Source organism: Poecilia reticulata, chromosome 7 (assembly GCF_904066995.2).
Source record: "Poecilia reticulata chromosome 7, P_reticulata-male-v2, whole genome shotgun sequence".
In the NCBI taxonomy this organism is placed as follows: domain Eukaryota; kingdom Metazoa; phylum Chordata; class Actinopteri; order Cyprinodontiformes; family Poeciliidae; genus Poecilia; species Poecilia reticulata.
The window spans coordinates 34,195,065-34,217,773 of record NC_088836.1 but is presented as its reverse complement, the minus strand read 5'-3'; the positions used below and the strand labels follow the sequence as shown (position 1 = coordinate 34,217,773).

General features: G+C 41.9%; 1 protein-coding gene across 2 annotated transcripts; it reads left to right on the top strand.

Moving 5' to 3' along the window:
* The first annotated feature begins 1,311 nt into the window (after positions 1-1,311).
* Positions 1,312-22,349, top strand: LOC103461915 (uncharacterized). 2 transcript variants are annotated; one of them, XM_017310123.2, is made up of 25 exons: positions 1,312-2,584; positions 4,440-4,638; positions 4,725-5,844; positions 6,455-6,706; positions 7,501-7,659; positions 7,820-7,918; positions 9,199-9,457; positions 9,534-9,593; positions 9,671-9,777; positions 11,141-11,269; positions 11,352-11,459; positions 11,877-12,009; positions 13,258-13,749; positions 15,189-15,233; positions 15,309-15,388; positions 16,042-16,154; positions 16,225-16,408; positions 17,173-17,257; positions 17,772-17,917; positions 18,041-18,131; positions 18,985-19,133; positions 19,201-19,286; positions 19,904-19,973; positions 20,051-20,172; positions 20,318-22,349. In XM_017310123.2, exons 3-25 carry the CDS (start codon positions 4,783-4,785, stop codon positions 20,550-20,552), a joined length of 4,266 nt encoding a protein of 1,421 aa, XP_017165612.2. In that variant the 5' UTR covers positions 1,312-2,584; positions 4,440-4,638; positions 4,725-4,782; the 3' UTR covers positions 20,553-22,349. The 2 variants fall into 2 exon arrangements, with proteins under 2 accessions (XP_017165612.2, XP_008402537.2); XM_008404315.3 differs by lacking the exon at positions 4,440-4,638.
* Positions 22,350-22,709: the final 360 nt, after the last annotated feature.

Below are 22,709 nucleotides of genomic sequence, written 5' to 3'. Positions count from 1 at the left end.
TTTGCTTTTCCACTCACTTTTATTCACTATTCAATAATTATTACGTTTAGCTTAAATTCTGTTTCACATCTTCTGATTTTAGTCGGCCATGAGTTCCTAATGTTGGCAAATTACGTTTCAATAAGGTTTTTAACTTGTATTTTATAATATAAAATACTACTTTAACTGTCAGCCATCTTGGTAGGCAGTTGCTATGGAGTTGCTATGACGATAAAAGGGAGCTCAGAATTGGCTCTTGTTTCGTTTCCAAGTTATAAATAATCAGTACATTACAACTATTAAGTCTTAAACCTTTTTTTTCCTAAAATACTTTCTTTTTGATGGTCTTGAAGCCGTGGTTCATCTGCTTTGCCTACCAAGATGGCGGTTGAGTGGCACGAATAATTTCTGGTTCAGACTTGTGGGAACCATGTGTAACTAAAAATATTAGATCTGAAAATTATGATTAAAAGACCTATTAGATTTAATTTTTCTTCTTTTTAATCTGCTGTTCCAACTTTCTGAGGCCTCTCTACCGCCCCCTGGTGGCCCTCTGGAGGGCCACTGCCCCCAATTTGAAAAACCTGATCTAAATGTTTCACTTTGTGGAAAAGATCTGTCATTAACTCCATAACTCCATAACTCCTCTTTACATCATGTAATGTAAAAGCCATTATTCATTGTAATTTTTTTTCCAGGTTAATTAAAGCAGACATTTCACAGCATAAATACATTTCAATTATCTGTCAAAAATTCATAGTGAAGTTTGAATTTACCTTTTTTTTTAAACTGGCCAAAACAGACAAAATCTGAAAATTAAAGTTAGAACACTTTACACCAGAGGGACATTAAATGTCTTAACCCGTATCTTCAAAGATTCGTCTCTTCAGAGGGAAGGAAGGATCTCCAGTAGCAGTCAGTCTCTCTGACAGACGACTGTCATGACCTGCTAACAAGAACCAGGAACAAAGACAATATTCTACAGCAACGTCTGGTTTTTGGAACGCACTGCTAATCCACCTCATTTGCTTTTGCTACTTCAGATCTCTGGTTGTACTGGTAGAAAGATGTTGGACCAGGTGATACGAAGGGCTGGTTTGAACTTCACTGCAAAAACACAAACTAGCCAAGTATTTTTTTTACATCTAGCTTATTATAGTTCAAATATATCGGTACACTTTAAATAAGACAAAACAAACATAAGTTACTTTTCAGCAAAATAAATGACCTTGTTTCAAATAATTCCTTTTTTGTCTAAGGAATTATTAACTTTAAACACGTTCCTGTCTTGCTTCATTGCAATAATTTGTAAAGAAAATAATTGCATCTCTTACAATGGAAGTTAATTTCCTATAATTTGGTCTGTAATATTTTCATTCTCACCAAATGAGGTGATAATTGCTTTATCTATAGTTTCTATCTGGCTTTCTGGATCCCAAATAATCATTACCCATAATTTACATGGTTTACTAGAAAGCAAAGTTTTGATTTAAAATAATATTTTTGTTGTTCGTACTCTCATGATTCACACTCCAGTCCAGTTGGTGGCGGTAATTCTTCATACAAAATGGCTGCCAACCGCCGTAAAACCGAAAGAATAAGAAGTTGATGGGAAGATGGAGACAAGGGAACGTAAATCTGCTTTCCAGCAGGACAATGACCCTAAATAAAACAACCAGAGCAACAATATTATGGTTTACATAAAAGCATGTTCATGATCCACCCAAAGTCTTGGCCTAATCCAGATACGAGTATTTATTATATCCATCTAGTTTGAGTTGCTTTATAAAGAATTAAATGGGCAGATTTCAGTTTTTAGATGTATAAAGCTTGTGGAAAAAGAGTGAATACAAATGCCACACTTTTCATACTTTAATGCTAAGAAACAAAACACCGTGTATCTTCCTTCTACGTCATAGTTAGGCACTACTTTCCGTTTTCTTGTCATAAAATTAATAATCTAAAATTAATACAGTGTGGTTTGCGGTTGTAACATTAGGAAAAGTTAAAACGTTGTGAAAACTTTTGCGAGGGATCCTGTGTGATTGAACTCGATAGTAGAAACAGGGGAATCGTGAATACAATCATATAAATGGTCCGGCGACCTTCTTGTAAAAAGGGAATTTCTTCATTTGTTCGCATTTATAATGCGCCTGTCGTAGTTACATGTTAAAATAAACTGTTTCAGAACTAATTTACTGAGGAAATGTGTGTAAAAGTGTGCTTTTCGTAACATTCGCGTTGATTTTTAGCGTAGTCTAACGCCTATCACTTTAAATGGCGTTCATTCGATGTTAGCTGGAGGCTAACTACAATGGCGTCTCAATCTGGAAAAATCTAGAAGGATTTGCTCGTTTTTACGCATTCTGGTGTTCTATCCAAAGGCCGAGAATTACTTTAGACACAGTCTAATGGCCTACTTTGACAATTGTTGGCCATTAACCAACAATTATCTGAGCGGCTAGTCCTAGCGTTAAAAGCGAGGAAACGTTGCCGAGACCTCGCGGTGGGGGACCGGGGCTTTGCTCTCGGCGGAAGGATACACGTTTTGGGTTCTTTGATGGTTCGACGGCAGAAGGTAGCGAGGAAGGACGGATCGGCGTGGGTAAGTTTAGCGTGTCTTTTTAAACACATTTCCCACGTGTTCAACTAAAATCTAACTATTGATTGCCAGATAAAATCTAAACACGTTGACAAACAATGTAGCTTGAAAATTTAGGCTGCTGTTTCATCGAAATGTAGCTACATTGTTTGGTTTGGTTCACTAAACGTACTTCTGCGTAACAAACAACGCAGAAGCTAGCATCCGATTGGAGTAAAGGGTTAATTCACTGTTTTTGTTGACTTGTGATTAACTCCTTAAATAAATACCTACAATGACCAAACTTGGACACAGTTATTCTGCATTGTGTACAAACTTAAAACGTTTACTCTATTTTTAAACAGACGGAAAAATTGATATTTTTGTTATTGGTTGGCATTTTTACATATTCTTCAAAACACAATTTATGAGTCTTGTTTGTGAAAGAAGTGAAACGAGATGATTTCAGTAATTTTCTTAGCGAATGGGCCAGCTGTGTTTTAAACCATCTTTTGGTTCACGTTTAACCATTCAAACCCCTTTAAATTTAGATTTTCGGCGTCCGTCGGTATTCCGGGTCATTTAAATACTAGCTATCGGTAACTTCAGCGTTACAATAAGTTGTAATGTGATTAAGTTTATGTCGTTTAACGTTGTCATTCTTGTGTGATTGGTGAGGAGCGAAAGTTCAGCTAAGGCTTCATTGTTTCGTTTGGTATTGTTCTTACCCCCGGACCCCTAACTTGCCCGATTCCATGTTTTTTTTTTCCTCGCTTTTAAGCATGTCTTGCAAAGTTATTTGGATTGTTTGCATTGGCTGAAAAGTTGCCCACTTCGACCCGATTGGCGGAACAGTCGTGACGTCACATGATCACCTCCAATTGGGGACGCGTAGGATGTTAGAGCCATTTAAATGACCCTGACGGGAAGAAAATGGACCTTGCCGCAAAAGTAAAATGTAAATTATTCGCAGTTTTTACTCCACCGGAAATGCTCATATGCGATATAAATTAAATGAACATTTTGTCATATTTTTTAGGTAGAAGATATTTCTTATTTATATTTTGTTCTGGCAGGATTTTAGTACTTTTATCCCTTCTAATTTCCCTCTGATATAAAAAAAAAGGTCGGTTTTGATAACGCTGTCTTTTTGGGGGGAAGGGGGGTTTTTACACCAGCTAACAATTAATCAATTACTAAGTTGGTTGACAATTATTTCAACAATAGATTAATCACAATTAATACACATGTAAATTTTTCTGGATGATAAATTGTTCCAGAAGTTATTACAATGAACAATAATGTTGTTTTGAAACATAACATACTATTACTATAATATTACTATAACATACTACTATTACTATTCTGACAGTAATAAAGCATGAACACATTCACAAAGATTATTAAACTTTATATCCTAATGAACATTTTAACAGGATCCGGAAGACTTTTAAAATATCCAAAATAAATAAACAACAAACAAAATAAATTATAAAGTCTCTGTAAACAAAATTATCCTCCAATAAAACTGCTGGTTGAGACCAAAACACCAGACTGAAGAGTTTTATCATCCAGTTTTTGGTAGAAAGAGAAAAGTCATAAATCATGCAAATGGAAATTATTGAGTTTAATACATTATGTGATTAATTGATTTATTGCTTACTGTGACGGGCCTAATGATTAATCATGATTAATCCAATTAACCGTTTCAGCCTAGACTGATGTTTTATGTTGGGTACAACTAATCACTGTTTATCGTTTTATTTGAGTGTTTTATCTAAATGTGTTCAGTTTCCTAACTGGCTCTGACCAGTTATTCTTTAAGGTTCTTTCTTCATCGATGATGTAATTTTCCACTCCATCTGTCCTGTTATCTCAGCACTGTTCCACTGAAGAAGGTCGTCATAGTAAAAACCAGTTCCCAAGCAGAGTGGAGCAGAGCTGACCGGTCGTTGGTCCAGAGCGGGTTAGAGGTTGTGGATCTGTCCGTTTGCCAAGGAAGGCATTAAAAACCTCATTGGTCTTGTGTCTGGTTCTTTACAGATCTTGAGCTAATTTTAAAAACCCCAACAGTTTTGGTAATGTTCCAGTGAAACTTCTGGTTTATTACAGGACGTTTTTCTTCACAGAAAATAATTTTTAAATGCAACTCTTCTTTTTTCAGGTCCAGGTCAGCATTCATCCAGCCTGCTTCTCCCAGGAGCACTGAACTTCCTGTAAATATGGATTTAGCAGCAGTGAAAACACGCCAGAGTTCGGATGTGATCTGTTTGACATCAGAAGATGACGAGGACGTGGTTTACATGTCGACGGATCAGAAACCCGATCTGAAGCAGGAGGCTCAGGCGAAGGAGCAGATCCAGCGCGTGGACAAGCAGATTCCCGCAAACGATTTGGTGAACTTCATCAGAACTTACTTCCAGGATGAAGTTTACTCAGCGGAGCCGGAGGACATCATGGCGGTCGTCACCGACCGGCCGTACTCTGTCTACCTGTACGTAGGTGTGGAGCTGGGCGCGGGACGCAGCGCCAGCGTCCTGCTGATCGGATACTTCGACGAGCATTCATGCCGAAGCGTGGTGAAGCTGCTGCACACTCTGCAGATGAGCACCGACAGCGCCGACCCTCGCCAGCCGATGGACACGGATGTCATGGCGCGCGTCGCCGACTCGGACGCCTGGCTGCTGGTGGAGGTGCTGCGGAAGTACGAGCTGCCGCTGTCCAACCTGGTGGCGTTCTACTGCAGCGCGCCGCAGCCGAGCCTGAGTCGGGTGTTTGTGTCGCAGCTGCAGGCGTTCAGCCCCAAGCTGCTGTCGCTCTGCAGCATCCCGGGGATCGCAGAGCGCACCTGCCAGGCCGGACTCACCGCTGCCTTCAGCCACGCCGTCGACCTCATCACAGACGTCCACCGCCACTACTCCATCTGCCCGTCCATCAACGGCAGCCTGACGGAGGTGTTCGCCGACACCGGCCCGCACCTCCCACAGTATCTGCTCCTCGCCCACAGCGTGCAGAAGATGGCCGCCCGGTGGCAGGACCTGCAGGAGTACTTTAAATCGCTGAATGAGGCGGAGGCGTCGATCCGGAGCCGGCTGCTGGACGACGCGGTCCGGCTGCAGTTCCTGTTCCTGTCCCACGCCTTGGAGCCCCTCAGGGCGCTGAACAAGCTGCAGCAGGGCGGGACGGCGGAGCTGAGCATGGAGCTGCAGCTCACCTCCATCCTGATGGAGTCCTACACCGCCAGCATCTGCCGGCCGCACGCCGTCGACCGCTTCCTCCTAGAGGTAGGCACTGACCGAATCACTGATAGGACAATAAGTCCACTATTGTCACTATTGTCTTATTGTCCAGTAATAATAATAATTAACTTGCTGACATCTATTGATGCTCTGGTGAAGCAAATAATAAAAACATTTCAGATAAAACTGTCAGTAGGACTGGACAATAAAATCAAGAATATATTTCAAATAGACATGTGACCAATATCAGTAGATGATACCTCAGATGTAAAATTCAACATATAAAATATTCTCTGAACTTTGATCCAGAACGTTCTGGGGAATCGGCCAATCAGCAAAGAGGGCAGCATTAACCCACTCATTCTGTGGTTGCCTAGCAACAACCTGCCGGGGCAAGAAGCAGTTTCTCGGTTGCCTAGCAACAACCTGCTGCGTAACTTCCACAGCAGTTTAATGTTTCTCCTCTTAACGGCTAAAAAGTAAAAAACGGCACGGAGAGAAATCTGCGGATGAGAGGAAAGTTTTTATGTTTGTGGTGCTGAATTCTGTCATGCAGTTGTCTAAAAAAATAAGTAATGTGTAGGTATTTCATCACCATTTATATTTTTGCTAAAATAGTGTTACAAAATATTGTGATAAATCTCTCCTGCTGCAGCGGGAGCTGGATCTGCTTCACGGCGACGAGCTGCTCCCCGTCGCCGAGGTGAACGTCGGGACGCGCGCGTCGGACTTCATGTTGGCCTTCGGGCCGAGTGTGGGGGAGCAGAACCTGGCCCGGTTCCTGAGGGACGCCCAGGCGTTCTACAGAGCCGCCCTGCAGAGTCTGGTGGAGAGCATTCCCGGCCCGCTTGGAGACGTGACGCTCAGGAACATCGGGCTGATGCTGAAAAGTCCAGAAAGTATCACAGTAAGAGTCCCATCGTCCTTCACTTCCTGGATCTTAGAAATACTTCTGAAATGATTAATCACAGTGAATTGATTATTGAACCAGTGGCGCAGTTGGTACAGCTGTTGCCTTGCAGCAAGAAGGTTCTGGGTTCGATTCCCGGCCCCGGTCTTTCTGCATGGAGTCTCCATGTTCTCCCTGTGCATGGTGGGTTTTCTCCAGGTACTCCGGTTTCCTCCCACAGTCCAAAAACATGACTGTCAGGTTAATTGGCCTCTCCAAATTGCCCCTAGGTGTGAGAGTGTGTGTGTGTGCATGGTTGTGTGTCTCTGTGTTGCCCTGCGACAGACTGGTGACCTGTCCAGGGTGACCCTGCCTCTCGCCCGAAATGTTCACTGGAGAGGAACCAGCAACCCTCCCGACCCCACTGAGGGACAAGGGTGTCAAGAAAATGGATGGATGGATGGATGGATGGATGGATGGATGGAGTATACAGACTAAAACAATAACACTCTGAGAGCAGCAATTAAACTAAAACTGTACAATATAAATGGATTTTGCATTTAAGATTAAAAACCTTCTTTATCTGCAAATATGTTCCACCCTGAACTCCTCAGGTACCAAAGTTTTAGTTCAAATCTGTGAAATTCTCCTACTGAAGACTTTTGCCAGCGGATCACCCATTTACTGCAGGAACTATTCAGTGGTCTGTGTTTTGTGTTGCGGCTCGCCAGGCTTATAACACCTTGGGGGAACCTGAACATGCCGAGTGCTTGCTGTGGTTTTCTGGTGAACTCTCCCCGTCTGTCCTGCAGGAGAAACATTTTCCCTGGGAGGTGCTGTCGGTGATGGCCGTCCAGCTGGGGCTCTGCGCCGCCGGGCCTCCAGAGGCGGAGCTGCAACGCAGCTGCTGCCATTTCAGGAAGCTCATCCAGGAACGGAGCAGCAGCGACGAATGTAGCAGCTGGGTGAAGGTAAGAGGTCACAGCTGGGATTAAATGTGGCGTGGAAATGAAGTGGTGAATGTTGATGTTTGGGTCGTTTGTCCAAGACGCCTCAGAAAGATGGAAAATTCAGTTTATTTTGGTGAAAAGTGTCAGAGCAAACCGGCAGTCTCTGCTGCTGTCTGTGCAGATCTTGGACAAAATGAAGCCGTGGCCCACTCTGCACAAGCTGCTTCTGACCCTGCTGGCGCTGCCCAGCTCTCTGCACCAGACACAGGTGTTTGCTAAGGTGAGTTGCTACATGAAACATATTGAATTCACATTTAATCAAATGGGTCGGAGGTGACCCGAGTGAGCAGCATGGACTGTTTAATACAGGTCCTGTGGTGTGTTGGCACATCGCTTTAGCACAGTGATTCTTAACCTTTTCTGAGGAACCGAACCCACCAGTTTCATCACTGAACCCTTCTGTAGTGATCAATAAAATATGATCTTTTTCCCCCAAATTCAAGACCCAACTAGACTCTAGTTGGGTCACTCCATGATCACCAAGTCTTCTTAAAGGTAGAGTCTCTGAGTTCTTCAAAATATAGTCAATGTTTTCAGCAAAGTTGATCCGACTGTCCATGAACGACCCAAGGTATTTAAAATGTGCCACAGTTTCAACAGGTTGGCCATCGAGAGAAACTGGAACCACTTTAAGGTCTTTAGATCATTTAATTAGCTCTACATTCTTAAGAGAATGAAAAACTAATAATACAGACTTTGTGGTATTCTGATTTAGTAATGTAATTATATTAGTTGTGTTACCACCCCCACGCCACTCGAGGCAGTACCAACCCCGAAAAGATGCGACTAAGGAGCAGATTTAGAAGTTCACCGAAAGCTACAGAATTTGGTAAAAACGGTGAGTTTTGCTGAAGTAAATAAAGACACAAGTTCAAATCCATGCTGAGAGTGGAGCTCCTTCAATCAGGGCTCCTCCGCAGCTCTGATTGGCTCAGCAATGTAACGTGATCCTCTGATTGGCTAAGCAATGTAACCTGATCCTCTGATTGGCTCAGCAATGTAACGTGATCCTCTGATTGGCTCAGCAATGTAACGTGATCCTCTGATTGGCTCAGCAATGTAACGTGATCCTCTGATTGGCTCAGCAATGTAACGTGATCCTCTGATTGGCTCAGCAATGTAACGTGATCCTCTGATTGGCTAAGCAATGTAACGTGATCCTCTGCAGCACGTGATGGCAAAGCGGGGCGTCATCACGACTTTACACAGGTGTGTCTTTACCTCCTGCAGAGGCTCCGCCGAACCCCTGGGGTTCGATCGAACCCAGGTTAAGGACCAAAGTTGGCTTAATGCTCTAGAGTTAGTTTCCACTAAATGCCATGTTGTTATAGTGCTTTAACGTTAGCTTTTGCTAAATACTGTGTGCAGCGCTTTAGCTTAACTGATGTTCATTATTAGTGCTTTAGGGTTAGCGCAGCTAGCGTTATAGTTCGCAGTGCCCACCACTGGCTTTATTGTCACTGCTGTGAAGACCTGAGTTGTGTTTGTTCCTCTCTGAAGGCCTACAGGAACCTGAGAATCCCTCCCTACAGGGAGAAAACTCCTGTGGCCTCACCGCACATGGAGGTCTGGGGACAACGATCGCCAGTCGGTAGGAAGAAACTAGCTTCTCTGGAGGCTTTTGGCTGCCAGAAAGTCATAGTGAAACATGGTGAGAGCTCATCAGAGGAAGATAAGAGTCCTGCAGTGAAGCCTTTAATATATAAGAAGACGCATAACAGGAGTGTGGATGACATGGACTACACAGACAATTCCTCAGGTAGGACTCCCAGTTTACCTGGACGCTAGCTGGTCTGCTGTAGCTGTTAGCTTACTCTCTGGCTGGGTTTTATCAGATGTGATCGACATCACAGAAGAGCCCGTGAAGTCTCCGGCCGGCGAGCGGACGAAGACGAGTAAGACGATAAACGTGAATCTTTTCTACATCTTTCTGCTTTGCTGCAAGTCCTGCTCATTTAGTGCCGCATTGCAGGTGAAGGAATTCATCAGGAAGAGTTTATCTTCATCGTGACGAGCGATGAAGAGGATCAGATCTGGGACTCGACAACGAAGCTACCGGGTTGTGAAGAAAAATCTGTTGTAAGTGTTTCTGATGAACCTGGGGAGGGTTACAGAATGCCAGAGGTGCCAAAACTAAAGTAGTCCAATTTTTCTTTTTTGTTTGTCTATCATAGATTCAAAATGTAAAAAGGATTTTGTATGTTTGCTGTATTAAAAGAAAAAGAAATCTAGTTTTCAAATTCTTTCAGGCTTGATTTAACCCGTTACTTTTTGAAGAAAAGGATTTAGGTCACTTTTTTTTAAATGCTTGGCATTTTCAGACAAATTCAGAAAATTAAAGAGGTTTTATTATGCGTTTCCAGGCACATAGTTGAGTCATTTTATAGGATATTTATCAATTTGGCCTGTCAAATACATGTGGTTGATTTTTTTTAAATTTTTTTAATTAATATTTTTTACAATTATAACCAATATTATTTTCTTAGAATTGAAAATATTGCGTACAACACAGTTTTTTGTCTTTTTATTACCAATTCTTTTATAATAAGCAGAACCAGGCCAATCCAGAGATTTTTACTGTAGAATCGACTTTGCAACTTTTATTTAAAAGTTGATTTTTCTGTAAAATCAACTTTTTTGAAGCTTTACATCATGTAGCAATATTATTCCCTCATCAAAAACACACCTGGAGCCTTGCTTTGATTCTTTCGTTCATGTTTGAGAAATCCTTTGATCTCCATGGCAACCATTCAGCTGGTTGGACCAAGCTCCGCCTCCAATGATGAAGCTCCTCCCTCACTCAGCTCCTTCAGACTAGCCAGCAGCAATTAGCAAACACCTGGTGGAACTGCTGAGCTCTATAGGACAGGGGTGTCCAAGGTGTGGCCCTGGGGCCATTTGTGGCCCTTGAAAGGATTTTATTTGGCATCTGGCTACAAGTCAAGAATAATAAAAACTTGGCCAACAAAACAGAAAACAATTGATGACCCAAAAAATTGGAAATTGTCTGTTTATCTATTAACAAGGCAACAGTCTACTATAGCTTTAACGATGTACAGATTAGTCAGATTTCATGAAAAATGTTTAATGTTGGGCAGAAAATCATGGTTAAACAAATGTTTGCATTTTAATTTTATGAATTTTCTGGCCTGCCAGTAGCAAGAAGTTGGTGTAGGAGCTACTTCTCTGAGATGGTAAAAACGTTTTTAAAGGGTTAACATAGGAGCCATGTTGTGATGACTTCCTGAAGGCGGAGCCTCAGAAAGAACAGGAGCTTCTTAAAGAGACAGAGACCCCATTTCAAGGCGTTGAATCAGAAAGTAAAATTTTTTATGTCATGTTTGACATGTATAATAATTTTATAACAACTGAGGGTAGCATAGATACTTGATGGTGCTATAAAATGGCTTGAGGTGCCTGTAATGCCTGTGCTCGCCTGCAGGGGGAGCTGGTCTGGGGTCAGATCGAGGGTTTCTCCCCGTGGCCCGGCGTCGTCGTCCCTTTTAAAGACCAGGTCCATCTTCCTCAGAAGAGGATGGTGGAGTGGTACGGCCAGAGAATGTGCTCTCAGGTCAGTGTTTCCGCTTCGTTCTTACCGGTTGGTCGTTTTTCTGCAGATGGTGAAACGTCCGCCATGTTGTCTCCGATTGCAGGTCAGTCTCCAGTCTCTGAAGCCGTTTGCTGCTTTCAGCCAGTATTTCTGCGCCAACTCCTTTGCAACCCTGGTCACCTACCGAGAGGCCGTCCTCTCATCGCTGCAGGTCCGTATCAAGCCGCTCTAGGCGACCCTACAGACTAGTGGCAGCTGCTTGTTCTCACATAAGGTGTGAGAGACGTTTCAAAACATAAAACTTTACTATATTTTAGTTTACCTTGACCCTGCTGTAGACTTTATTAAATTATTAAGAATAATATAAAACAGTGAATTGAAACTGTTGTTTTGTACATTTGTATTGATTTTATCTCCAAACTGTGGTGCTGCAAAAGTTTGAAAACCTGCCTTGAAAATGTTGGGAAAATTATAGAATTTTACTTTGGGAAGAGTAAACAAACCCTGTAGTGCCGCCATGTTGAACAGGTCAAACATCAGTGAACGCATCACGTTTTTATTCTCCTCTGTACAGAAGCAAATGTTGTTTTTATTTTGTGGTTGAAGCATTTCCGTTTGTGTCCTGCAGGAGGCAGCGATGCGCTGTGGGAAGAAGTTTTCTCCTTTGCTCCAAGACAGCGAAGAAGTTCTGAAGCAGGTTCTGGACTGGGCGTTCGGGGGCTTTCAGCCGACCGGTCCGGAGGGACTCAAACCTAAACGAGGTGCGGCCGCGTAAATATTTAACACTGGAACTGGAAAACATTTAAAATATCCTTTAAAATAAACAGAAACGCCAAATAAAATAATTGTGATGTCTCTGTAAACAAAATTATACTTAAAAAAAGAGCCTAAAGCACCAGACTGAAGATTTTTATCATCCAGTTTCTAGTAGAAAAAGAAAAACAATAAATCATGCAACTTGAATCAAGCAGTTCATTAAGCTCAGTTTGATATCCAAGATAATTTAAAAGCAGATCGATAAGCATGCATGTGGCAACAGTAAGGAGGAAAAATATCCCTATAACAAGAAGAAACATCCAGCAGAACCAGAACCTGCCAAAACTTTCTCCAGCTGAACAGAAACAAAACTGAAGTTATTATCTTTGGACCTAAAGAGGAGCGAACCAGAATCAATGCACAGCTTCAGTTATTACAACTGAAAACCAGCGATCAGAACGAAACCTGGGAGTAGTGATGACCTCTGACCTGAACCTTCAGAGCCACATTAAGACAGTCACAAAGTCGGCCTTCTATCACCTGAAGAACATCTCTAGGATTAGAGGACTTATGTCTCAGCGCGATCTAGAGAAACTCATCCATGCGTTTATCTTTAGCCGCATTGATTACTGCAGCAGCGTCTTCACAGGTCTGACTAATAAATCAATCAAACAGCTGCAGCTGATCCAGAAGCTGCTGCTGCTGTTCTCACTAAAACCAGGAAGATGGAGACATAACACCAGGTTTAAAGTCCCTCCTCTCCCTGTAGCTCAGAGAATAGACTTTAAAATACTGATGTTAGTTTATAAATCTCTGAACGGTTTAGGACCACAATACATTAAAGATCTGTTATTGCTGTACCAACCGTCTGGACCCCTCAGATCTTCTGGTTCTGGTTCTGCTCTGCATCCCCAGAACCAGAACCAAATGAGGAGAAGCAGCATTCAGTTACTATGCACCACAAACTTCCAGAAAACTGTAAAACAGCTGAAACACTGACTTCCTTTAAATCTCAACTTAAAACCCACCTGTTTGGAGTTGGATTTGAAACGTAATTAATTACAAATTTAATGTTGGCATTGACTTGATGTCATGTTTTGATTTTATGTTGCATGACTGTTTGTTTGTTATGAAGAACTTTGAAATGCCTTTCTGCTGCTATACAAATAAAATTAGATTTAATGTTTGATTTGCTCTGTAAAAAAAAGTGATTATTGTGTGTGTGTGTGTGTGTGTGTGTGTGTGTTTTCCAGGTGTTGTTAAAACATTCACCAGGCCAAAGGTGAAGAAGAAACTTTTTGAAAAGTCCAACCCAGCTCCCGCCTCCTCCACCCCGACGGAGAACAAAGATGGCGTCGAGATGAAACACGTAGCCGTCTTGCTCAACAAACTGTCGTGCTCTTCCAGAAATCCGCCCTCCAGCTCCAAAGCCAACGGGGAAACCAGATCGGGTTCTGCTGGAAAAAGGTCCAAACCTCCAACTCCCTACAGCGGGAAGCAGGGAAAGGAAAGATCCCAGATGGAGAAGGACAAGTGGGACGCAGACTGGGACCAGGTGAAAAGCAAATGGCAGAGACAGAAAGTCCGAGGGCGGAGCCTGAAGAAGAGCTACCGCTGGCTGTCTGGGGAGGATAACGACATGTCGCCGGACTTTATCCCACAGAGGAAGAGGAGCTACACCAAAACGTACAATAAGGTCAACGTGACGAGCGGCGTTTACACGCAGCCGGACCAGAAACTCAGAGGTAGGACGGACATCAACATGACAGATCGTTGGGATTGTTGGTGGTGATTTGGCTCAGTGGAGGAAGTCCACCTGATGATCACTTCCATCTGGGTCTCAACTGGTTCTGAAAACGTACCCAGAGCTTTAAGTTGACTTGTTGCACTTCCTTGATAGGGTTAGGACAGCTCTATGGCCTATACAAAACATGTTCATTACATTTTGTGCACAAAATCAATCTTGGATAACGAGATTTCAGTCTGCTCAGTTCTGCTGAATTGGAGCTGTTTTAGGGTCACTTTAGATCCTAATGAGCTGCTGGCCACGCCCCCAAACTCAACGTTTACACTCGTTTGTGAAAACGGATGAGGAAATTTATAACCGTACATCTTTGAAAAGCAGAAGTGGAGCCTCCCGCAAGAATGCAACGAGTGGTTTCTGGGTCCACAGCTAAACACCCATCTTTTCCAGCAGCCATTGTACAGCACGTAGAGCGACAAGACCAGCTGAGCAAAAGTGCTGGAACTCAGCTGGGGTTCCTAGGTAACGGGCAGAGTTCCGCTGGGGTTGCTAGGTAATGGGCAGAGTTCCGCTGGGGTTGCTAGGTAATGGGCAGAGTTCCGCTGGGGTTGCTAGGTAACGGGCAGAGTTCAGCTGGGGTTCCTAGGTAACGGGCAGAGTTCCGCTGGGGTTGCTAGGTAACGGGCAGAGTTCCGTTGGGGTTGCTAGGTAATGGACAGAATTCCGCTGGGGTTGCTAGGTAACGGGCAGAGTTCCGCTGGGGTTGCTAGGTAACGGGCAGAGTTCCGCTGGGGTTGCTAGGTAATAGCAACAGCTCATTTGGATTTAAAGTGACAGAGGCCCTAAAAGCACAGAACTGTCTTAACCAGGGAAACGTAACAGGTCGCCTTTAAAAGAAAGAACTGCTTAACAGTGGAATGAATCGAGTTAATTACAGGGCACGTAGTTTATTGCATTGTAATCGAAAACTACATGGCAAACAATTATGTGACTCACAGCCTCTAGTAGGCTAAAATAATATTCCACCAGGGTTTTAATATTCCCTGTGGAAACCAGAAGTTAAAACATTACTGCCTGCGTTCGGTTAGCCTTTACAAATTAAACTTTTTCTTTTTTTTTTCCCCAAATTCTGTTTTCAGTTATCCAGAGTTCCTTGTTGAACAACAGAAACCGCTTATAATTGTATGTTTAACAAAACTTCAGCCGCTCAATAGAGAAATGAATAAATGCAGTGTATTTAAACTTATGCATTTTGCAGCAGGAAGCTTTCAGTAAACATGTTTCTTCTTCTACTGAAGCAAAGGAGGACTTTGCTAAGCTAACGTTAGCCCAGATGGTGCGCAGAGCAAACATCCAAAAGGAGATTTTCTCCTGCTTCGTAAACAAAACGGAGGATGAGTGGTGGCTGTTATCCGTTACTGATTAAATGATCTCTTACAGAGAAGACCATCAACCAGATCCTGGACTTGAGCCTCGACATCGAAGGTCTGTGTTCGCAGCGAGAGTTTATCTGCCGTTCTGTGAATTCAGTCTCACGTCTTCCTGCCGTTTCACCTGCAGATTTCTGTTTGTGCTGCGGAACCAAAGAAATCGAGATTTCCCACCCGCTCTTCAAGGGAAGCCTCTGCTTGAAGTGCAAAGTAAGTTCCTGCTGCAGCGGAAAATATTTTAAACCAGCGCCACAAAAAAACTGTTTTGTTTTTTTTACCCGAGTAAAGATGGAGCCCAAACCGTCTTCAGAGCTAACGGATCTGGTGTCGGACGTTTTTTATTTCTGCTGCCGTCACTTTAAAGCAGTAAAAAGTTTCCACAGGTCATCGTCGGAATCTTCAAAGCAAAAGTAGCAAAACTTTTAGCTGCACAAACATTTGACACCATTTTGTTAGACTGGAGTAATGCAGAGGGCTGGTTGACCTTTCATGACCTCTGGAAACGCTCATCATTAAAATGATGGCAGCACAAAATAAACTTTATGCTGCTATGTTTTGCTGTTGCATTTAGGTAATATGGTTGACCTTTTGACCTTTCAGTAACAACTTCAAAGCAGCACAAACGTAGTCGAGTTTATTGGCATCAAATTTGTCATGTTTTCTTTAAGATGATGGAGGCAAAACCTAAAATATTTGACACCAACTTTGTTAGATTTGGGTAATGTGACCTTTTGACCTTTTTAAAATGTCATTAACATCAAAGCAAAAGCAGCACAAATAAAAACGTTTGCTGCACAAAGGTAATCTAGTTGGTTGCATTATTATGCCTCCAAACTAAAGCTGTGGTTTGAAACCCTCTGCAGGATAACTTCACGGAGACGCTGTACCGCTACGATGACGACGGATACCAGTCCTACTGCACCATCTGCTGCTACGGCATGGAGGTCATTCTCTGCGGACACGACGGCTGCCACAGGTGGGTCTCTGTCGTCCCGGGCGGCCCGCGCAGCGCGGGGGGGTTCAGTCTCGGTCCGTTTGGTCTGCAGGTCTTTCTGTGAGGACTGTCTGAACATCCTGGTTGGTCCAAGGACGTTCGACTCTCTGAAGGTCGTGGACCCGTGGATCTGCTACCTGTGCCAGCCTCACCAGCCCCACGGCGCTCTGGTTCCCAGGGAGGACTGGAGGTTTCGCATCCAGGAGATGTTTGCCAACAACAGCGCCATGGAGTTTGTGAGTGTTCAGCGGATGGTGAAAGTGTGACGGCGCCCTCTAGGGGCCCTCCTGGTGAAGACGTGTTAAAGTCTTAAAGGGCTTTGCATTGCTATAAAACATACCTGGAGAGTTGCCTTGATCCTTTGATCTCCATGGCAACCATTCAGCTGCAAATCCCCTGGGTGGACCTAGCCCCGCCTCCGGGGCGCAGCTCCTCCCCCTCTCAGCTCCTCCAGACTAGCCAGCAGCAATTAGCAAACAGCTGCTGAGCTCATCATAGGAGCTGCTGCTCAGAGCAACGCTGGTAAAAATGTTAAAGGGTTAATAGAGGAGCCATGTTGGAATGACTTCCTGGAGGCGGAGCCTCAGAAACAGCAGGAGTTTCTTAAAGAGACAGAGGCCCAATTTCAAGGAAAAAACCAAATTTCACACATTCAACATTTTTTATAACGACTGACTGTAACATAGTTACTTTATTGTGCTATAAAACGGCCCAGAAAACATTATAATGTTTAACGACTTTTTAAAAAAAAAAGCAACAAACTTTTTTTCTCAAAAAATAACAAATACAGTAATTTAAGTAAGACATAAGACATTAAAACTGTCGCTGCTCCTCTGTGGAAACGTTTCGGCCCGTGTTCTTGTGCAGCTTGTTGCTCTTTTAGACGTGTGGTTAAACGGTGCGGCCCGATGTCGGTGCACTCGGCGGTGGTGGGATGTGAAGTCGGACTAACGGTAAATAACGGTAAATAACGGTAATTGGCTGCGTGTTGTCGATGCAGGAGCCGCATCGCGTCTACCCGTCTGTCCCCACCGCCATGCGCCGGCCTCTGCGGGTTCTGTCGCTGTTCGACGGGATCGGGACAGGTGAGCGTCCGGACCAGAATGTTCTCCTCACTTCAGCTTCGTTTCCTCTAAGTTGTTATGTTTTGTGCCGATTCATGTGTTGGATTTTTAGTTTACGTGTCGTTTGTGTTTGTTTTCTTCATATTTGTGTTTCTTGTTTTCGAATATTTCTTCCTCTCGGTTCTTCGTGTTTGTATTTGCATTTTTCACGTTCCTGGTTTTAACTTTGTGTTCTTGTTATTCTTTGTCATATTCATGTTTTTTCTATTTAAATTCTTTATATTCTAGTTTTCTATTCGTGTTCTTTGCTCCTCGTGTTTCTGTTATTTGTGTTCTTCTTCGTAGCTTTTGCTCTTTGTATTCACATTTTAACCCTATCCTGCCTGCTGTAGGATTGTTGTTGTGTTGTTTTGTTTATTTCTCCTCCATCCTCACCAGAAGGTTGAAACTTTTCTGAGAACAGAAACTGATGAGTTTCCGTTTGGTTTTTGTTTCCGGTTTAAATCAAATTTTCTTTTCCTCTCGTCTTCCTCAGGCTACTTGGTGCTGAAGGAGCTCGGCTTCAAGGTGGAGAAATACGTCGCCTCTGAGGTCTGCGAAGATTCGGTTGCCGTGGCAACCATCAACCACGACGCGAAGATCGTCCATGTCGGAGACGTCCGATTCGTCTCCCAGGAGCTGGTGGGTCGAATCTGCTGCTTCCCTTTTCTGAAGAATAAGTTTTAAAAAAAAACTGAACATTTTCTGGTTCACTGCCAGAATGAAAAGCGACTCATTTAAATTAATGACATTTTTCAAACTCAGCTGGAGAAGTGGGGGCCGTTCGACCTGCTGATTGGCGGCAGCCCCTGCAACGACCTGTCCATCGTGAACCCGCTCAGGAAAGGCCTCTATGGTTCGTCCTTCAGCCCAACAGGCACAAACACATCTATTTTATTTACATTAATATTCTTTGGTTAAAAGATATTTAAGCAAAACATGTTTTTACATGTTTTTACAGAAATACTTTTTGTATATTTAAGAGAAAAAAATATTTTTGTGTTTGAAAGAATCATTTTTTGTAAAAACTATCTAAGTTCGAAATTCAAAACTACGAATCTGTTACTAAATTAGTTATTACAATAATTAATCACAATTAAGTGATTTAGCCGCTGTCGTTTCTATAATTAATGAAAATGACATAATTATTTAAAGATTAGTAGAAAAGTGATTTAATGTTTAAAGTTTGACTTTACAAAATCATTTAAGTCAAAACTAGAAGTTTTTACAGAGAGTCTAAAACAGAAAACATCTAACTGGTTAATCTGTCTGTTTTAATCTGCCTGCTGGTTTTAACCTGTCTGTGTTAATCTGACTGTCTGTGTTAATCTGACTGTCTGTGTTAATCTGACTGTCTGTGTTAATCTGCCTGTTTTAATCTGACTGTTTTAATCTGACTGTTTTAATCTGACTGCTGGTTTTAATCTGCCTGCTGGTTTTAACCTGTCTGTGTTAATCTGACTGTCTGTGTTAATCTCCCTGTTTTAATCTGACTGCTGGTTTTAATCTGACTGTTTTAATCTGACTGCTGGTTTTAATCTGACTGTTTTAATCTGACTGCTGGTTTTAACCTGTCTGTTTTAATCTGACTGTGTTAATCTGCCTGCTTTAATCTGACTACCTGTTTTAATCTGCCTGCTTTAATCTGCTGCCTGTGTTAATCTGCCTGTTATAATCTGACTGCCTGTGTTGATCTGTTTGGTGCTCAGAAGGCACCGGCAGGCTGTTTTTCGAGTTTTACCGCATCCTGCAGCTGCTGAAGCCCAAAGGGGACGACGAGCGGCCGTTCTTCTGGCTGTTCGAGAACGTCGTTTTCATGAACACGCACGACAAAGTCAACATCTGCCGCTTCCTGGAGGTTTGCTTCCCGCCTGCGCAGCCTGCAGCGGTGTGAGCGGTTCCTGATGGCCTCTGTGTTTTTACAGTGCAATCCTGTGATGGTGGACGCGGTGAAGGTGAGCCCGGCGCACCGAGCGCGATACTTCTGGGGAAACATTCCCGGGATGAGCAGGTGAGGCGGTCAGGAATTCTGCTTCGTTCTGTTGGATCTGATTTAAATATTTTACCGTCTCTGGGACAGGTGAGCTCACCTGCCTGGGCTGGAGTTTAGTGACGGTTTGTTGTTTTTACTCAGAAACAGTTTAAATGGGAAACTTTAGATTTGGACTAAAATATTTAAACGTTTCAAGCTTGTAAAAATAAAGAACTTTTTTGTTTTTTACAAAAAAAATATTTTTGCAACAAATATATATTTTATATTATTTTAATTTTTTTTAATGAAATGGATGTAAAAATTTATATTTTTAGAATAAATATGTTTTTGTTAGTATATTTTATACACAAATGTTTTTGAGGAAAAAAAATATTTTTTTTTACTAACGTCTTTTTGTAAAAAAGTAAATTTTTTAAAGTGAAAACTACCAAACATTAAATCACCGAACTGGTAATGTAGAAGAATAATTATGTTATTTTCATTAATTGTTATAAAAAAAACCGAGGGATAAAATGATTGATCGTGATTATTGAAATAATCATTAACTAATTTAGTAATCGATTAATAAACGTACTGGGAAATATTTACAAGAAGAGTAACGTACTTAAAGCAGTGACTGATCCAAAACCCGCCAGGCCCATCATCGCCTCCCAGAACGACAAGCTGAACCTGCAGGACTGTTTGGAGCTCGGCAGAGAAGCCCGGGTGAGAAAAGCCACGTTTCCCGTTCGGGTCAGAGGTTCTGAGCCCAGCTGACTAAACTCACGACCGTTTATTTCCAGGTCACCAAAGTGAGAACCATCACCACAAATCCCAACTCCCTGAAGCAGGGGAAGGACGTGTCTCTGCTGCCGGTCCTGCAGAACGGGAGAGAGGACATCCTCTGGATCACCGAACTGGAAAAGTACGTAAACGCAACGAGACGTCAGGATTTGGTTTTCATCTCACCCCGTCATGTGGGACTGAGTCGATATTCTCCCACGTTGGTTGTTTAGAAGCAGACGCCATCTTTAGATGAAACGCATGATTGTTTTTCCTCTTCTGTCCAGGATCTTTGGTTTCCCCAAACATTACACCGACGCGAGGAACATGAACCGGCAGCAGCGGCAGAAGCTGCTGGGCAAGGCGTGGAGCGTGCCGGTCATCCGCCACCTCTTCGCCCCGCTGAAGGAGTACTTCGCCTGCGATGAGCTTCCTCCCATCGCCGCCGCCGCCGCCTGCGTCTCCGCCGCCAGCACCGCGCCGTCCTCGCCCAACTCCCCTGACCTGCAGCAGCTCCGATAGATCCGGAGCTGCGCCACGGTTCCGTTTCCCGTCTGGGACGCAGAACTACGTAGTTGGGTGAAAGTAAATCACTATTTAACGGTTTATTATCTTTACATTAAGTCTGTTAGCTTTCTACACTGCCGATCACTCAGTACTCTCAATTTTAACTAAATAATCTCCGTATTTTGTGCAATTAATGGTGTAATTCCGCTGCCTCTGACCAGCAGCTGTTTTCCTCAGGAAATGTGTGTGAATGCACCAGTGTATCGGTTTTTAAGATGGATGAAACAACCTCATGGTTGATGAAATATTTTTGGGCTGCATCTGCAGAATGTGACTCATGTGAAGCTTTTTAAAATCAAAACTAGTTGACTGTTTTTATAAGACTGTTGTAACGTTTGAGTTACTTTTTTAAAATCTTTATTGATTTGGGGTTTGAGCTCTACTTATATGGAGGACTGATCCTGCCAAAATTAGCCAAAACTATGGAGAAAAATTGACTTTGTAAAGTAATTGCACTAAAAAAGAGGTATTAAAATGTCAATAAAAATTTTTCCCAACTTATCTAATTATACAATGTAACATAAATTATTTAAGATAACAGAAGAGTAAAAAAATGCAATGGAAAAATTACAGAAGAGAATAAATATATGATTTAAAAAGTGACTAAATAAATACTCAATTTGTCAAACTAAAATGAAAAAAATAATTAGAAAAAAGTTTTTAAAAATTTAATAAGTGAACATTATTAAATATTTTATGACTAATGAAATAAGTTGGAAAAGTTTTTTATTTTTTGAATGCTATATATTTGGCACATTACTTTATCGAACCATTTATTTATTTCCGTCTTTATTTCTAAAGACAGAAATTTTGGCAGGATGAGTCTTCCATACTCTGATCATGGTTTTATGAATGGGCAAAAAAAAATCATATGAATTTTGTAAATCTGCAGTCAGGTGAGTGACGGACAGTTGAGGTGCATAAATCTACCTCATCGTTGACCTGCAGCGCCTTAAACAAGCCGTCCACTGCTGTTTACCTGCAGATCCGTTTGGGTCAGAACTGGTTACAAACCGAGCTAAAACATTTAGGAAAATTACTTTATTCCAACTGCTAAACAAAAAAATCTGACATTCATTAATTTCCTTTTTTATATCTGTGAATTTTATAAACACGGTTTGATGCATTTCTACCAAAAACATACTGATGCACTTTCATTTTTTAAGCTAGAAAACTAAACCCGTAATGAGAGAAACAGGAATAAGACGACAAAATGTTCAAATCCTCTAGTTTCACTCTGTTTGTGGTTCCAGAAGATTTATTGAACATCTTTTATTCTGCAGGATTTATCTGTTATTAAAGCTTTTAAATCAAAATTGGAGCAAACGGAACAATCAAGTAACCGAGGAATCGTCCTTTTTTTATCACGTTTCTTACAAACTACTTTAATTTAGCTGCTTCTTGTCATCACGATTCCTTTTTTACGGATATTATTGGTCATGTTGCCACTGACAGAAACTGTTACGAATGAAATTGAAATGTTGGTTCTGATGTTTACATTTTATTCTTTTTCTTGTTTTTTATATTAATGCCAAAAGTCCCGATTTGTGGGACTGCGATCTGTTTTATTGGTGGATCTTTTCTTTTTTTTTTTAATGTGATCAAAGTTCATTCAATGCTTTTGCACATTACCTCAAAGGGACTAAATGCTTGTTGGCTGTGTGAAGGTTTGAACGTGTACAAGCACAAAATACTGTCCTGTTTCTCGCTACAAATGCTGTTAGGATTTGGAATAAAATTTTGTAAACATCAGATTTTTGTTCTTTTTCTTATTCGTGTTTTTGCGTAAATCTTCATTCAAATGTCTGTAAAATGTAATAATTTCCAACCTATATCGTTTTTTGTTTTTTTTTCCTTTCCTCCCAGGACTGATTTTCTTGTCAGTTTTAAACATTTTATTCCATTTCTGAGTTGGTATTTGTGCAGAAAATAAATTCTATTTAAGTTAGTTATTTAATAAAAACGTAAAATAGCAAATATATTCTGTCCCACTCCAATGTTTATATATTCCTGCTTATTCATGTTTTCTGGTTTAAAAAAAGGTGCAAAACTTTCATAAACTACAGACATAACAGCGCCACCTAGAGTCAGAAACACGATTTCTGCAAGCGT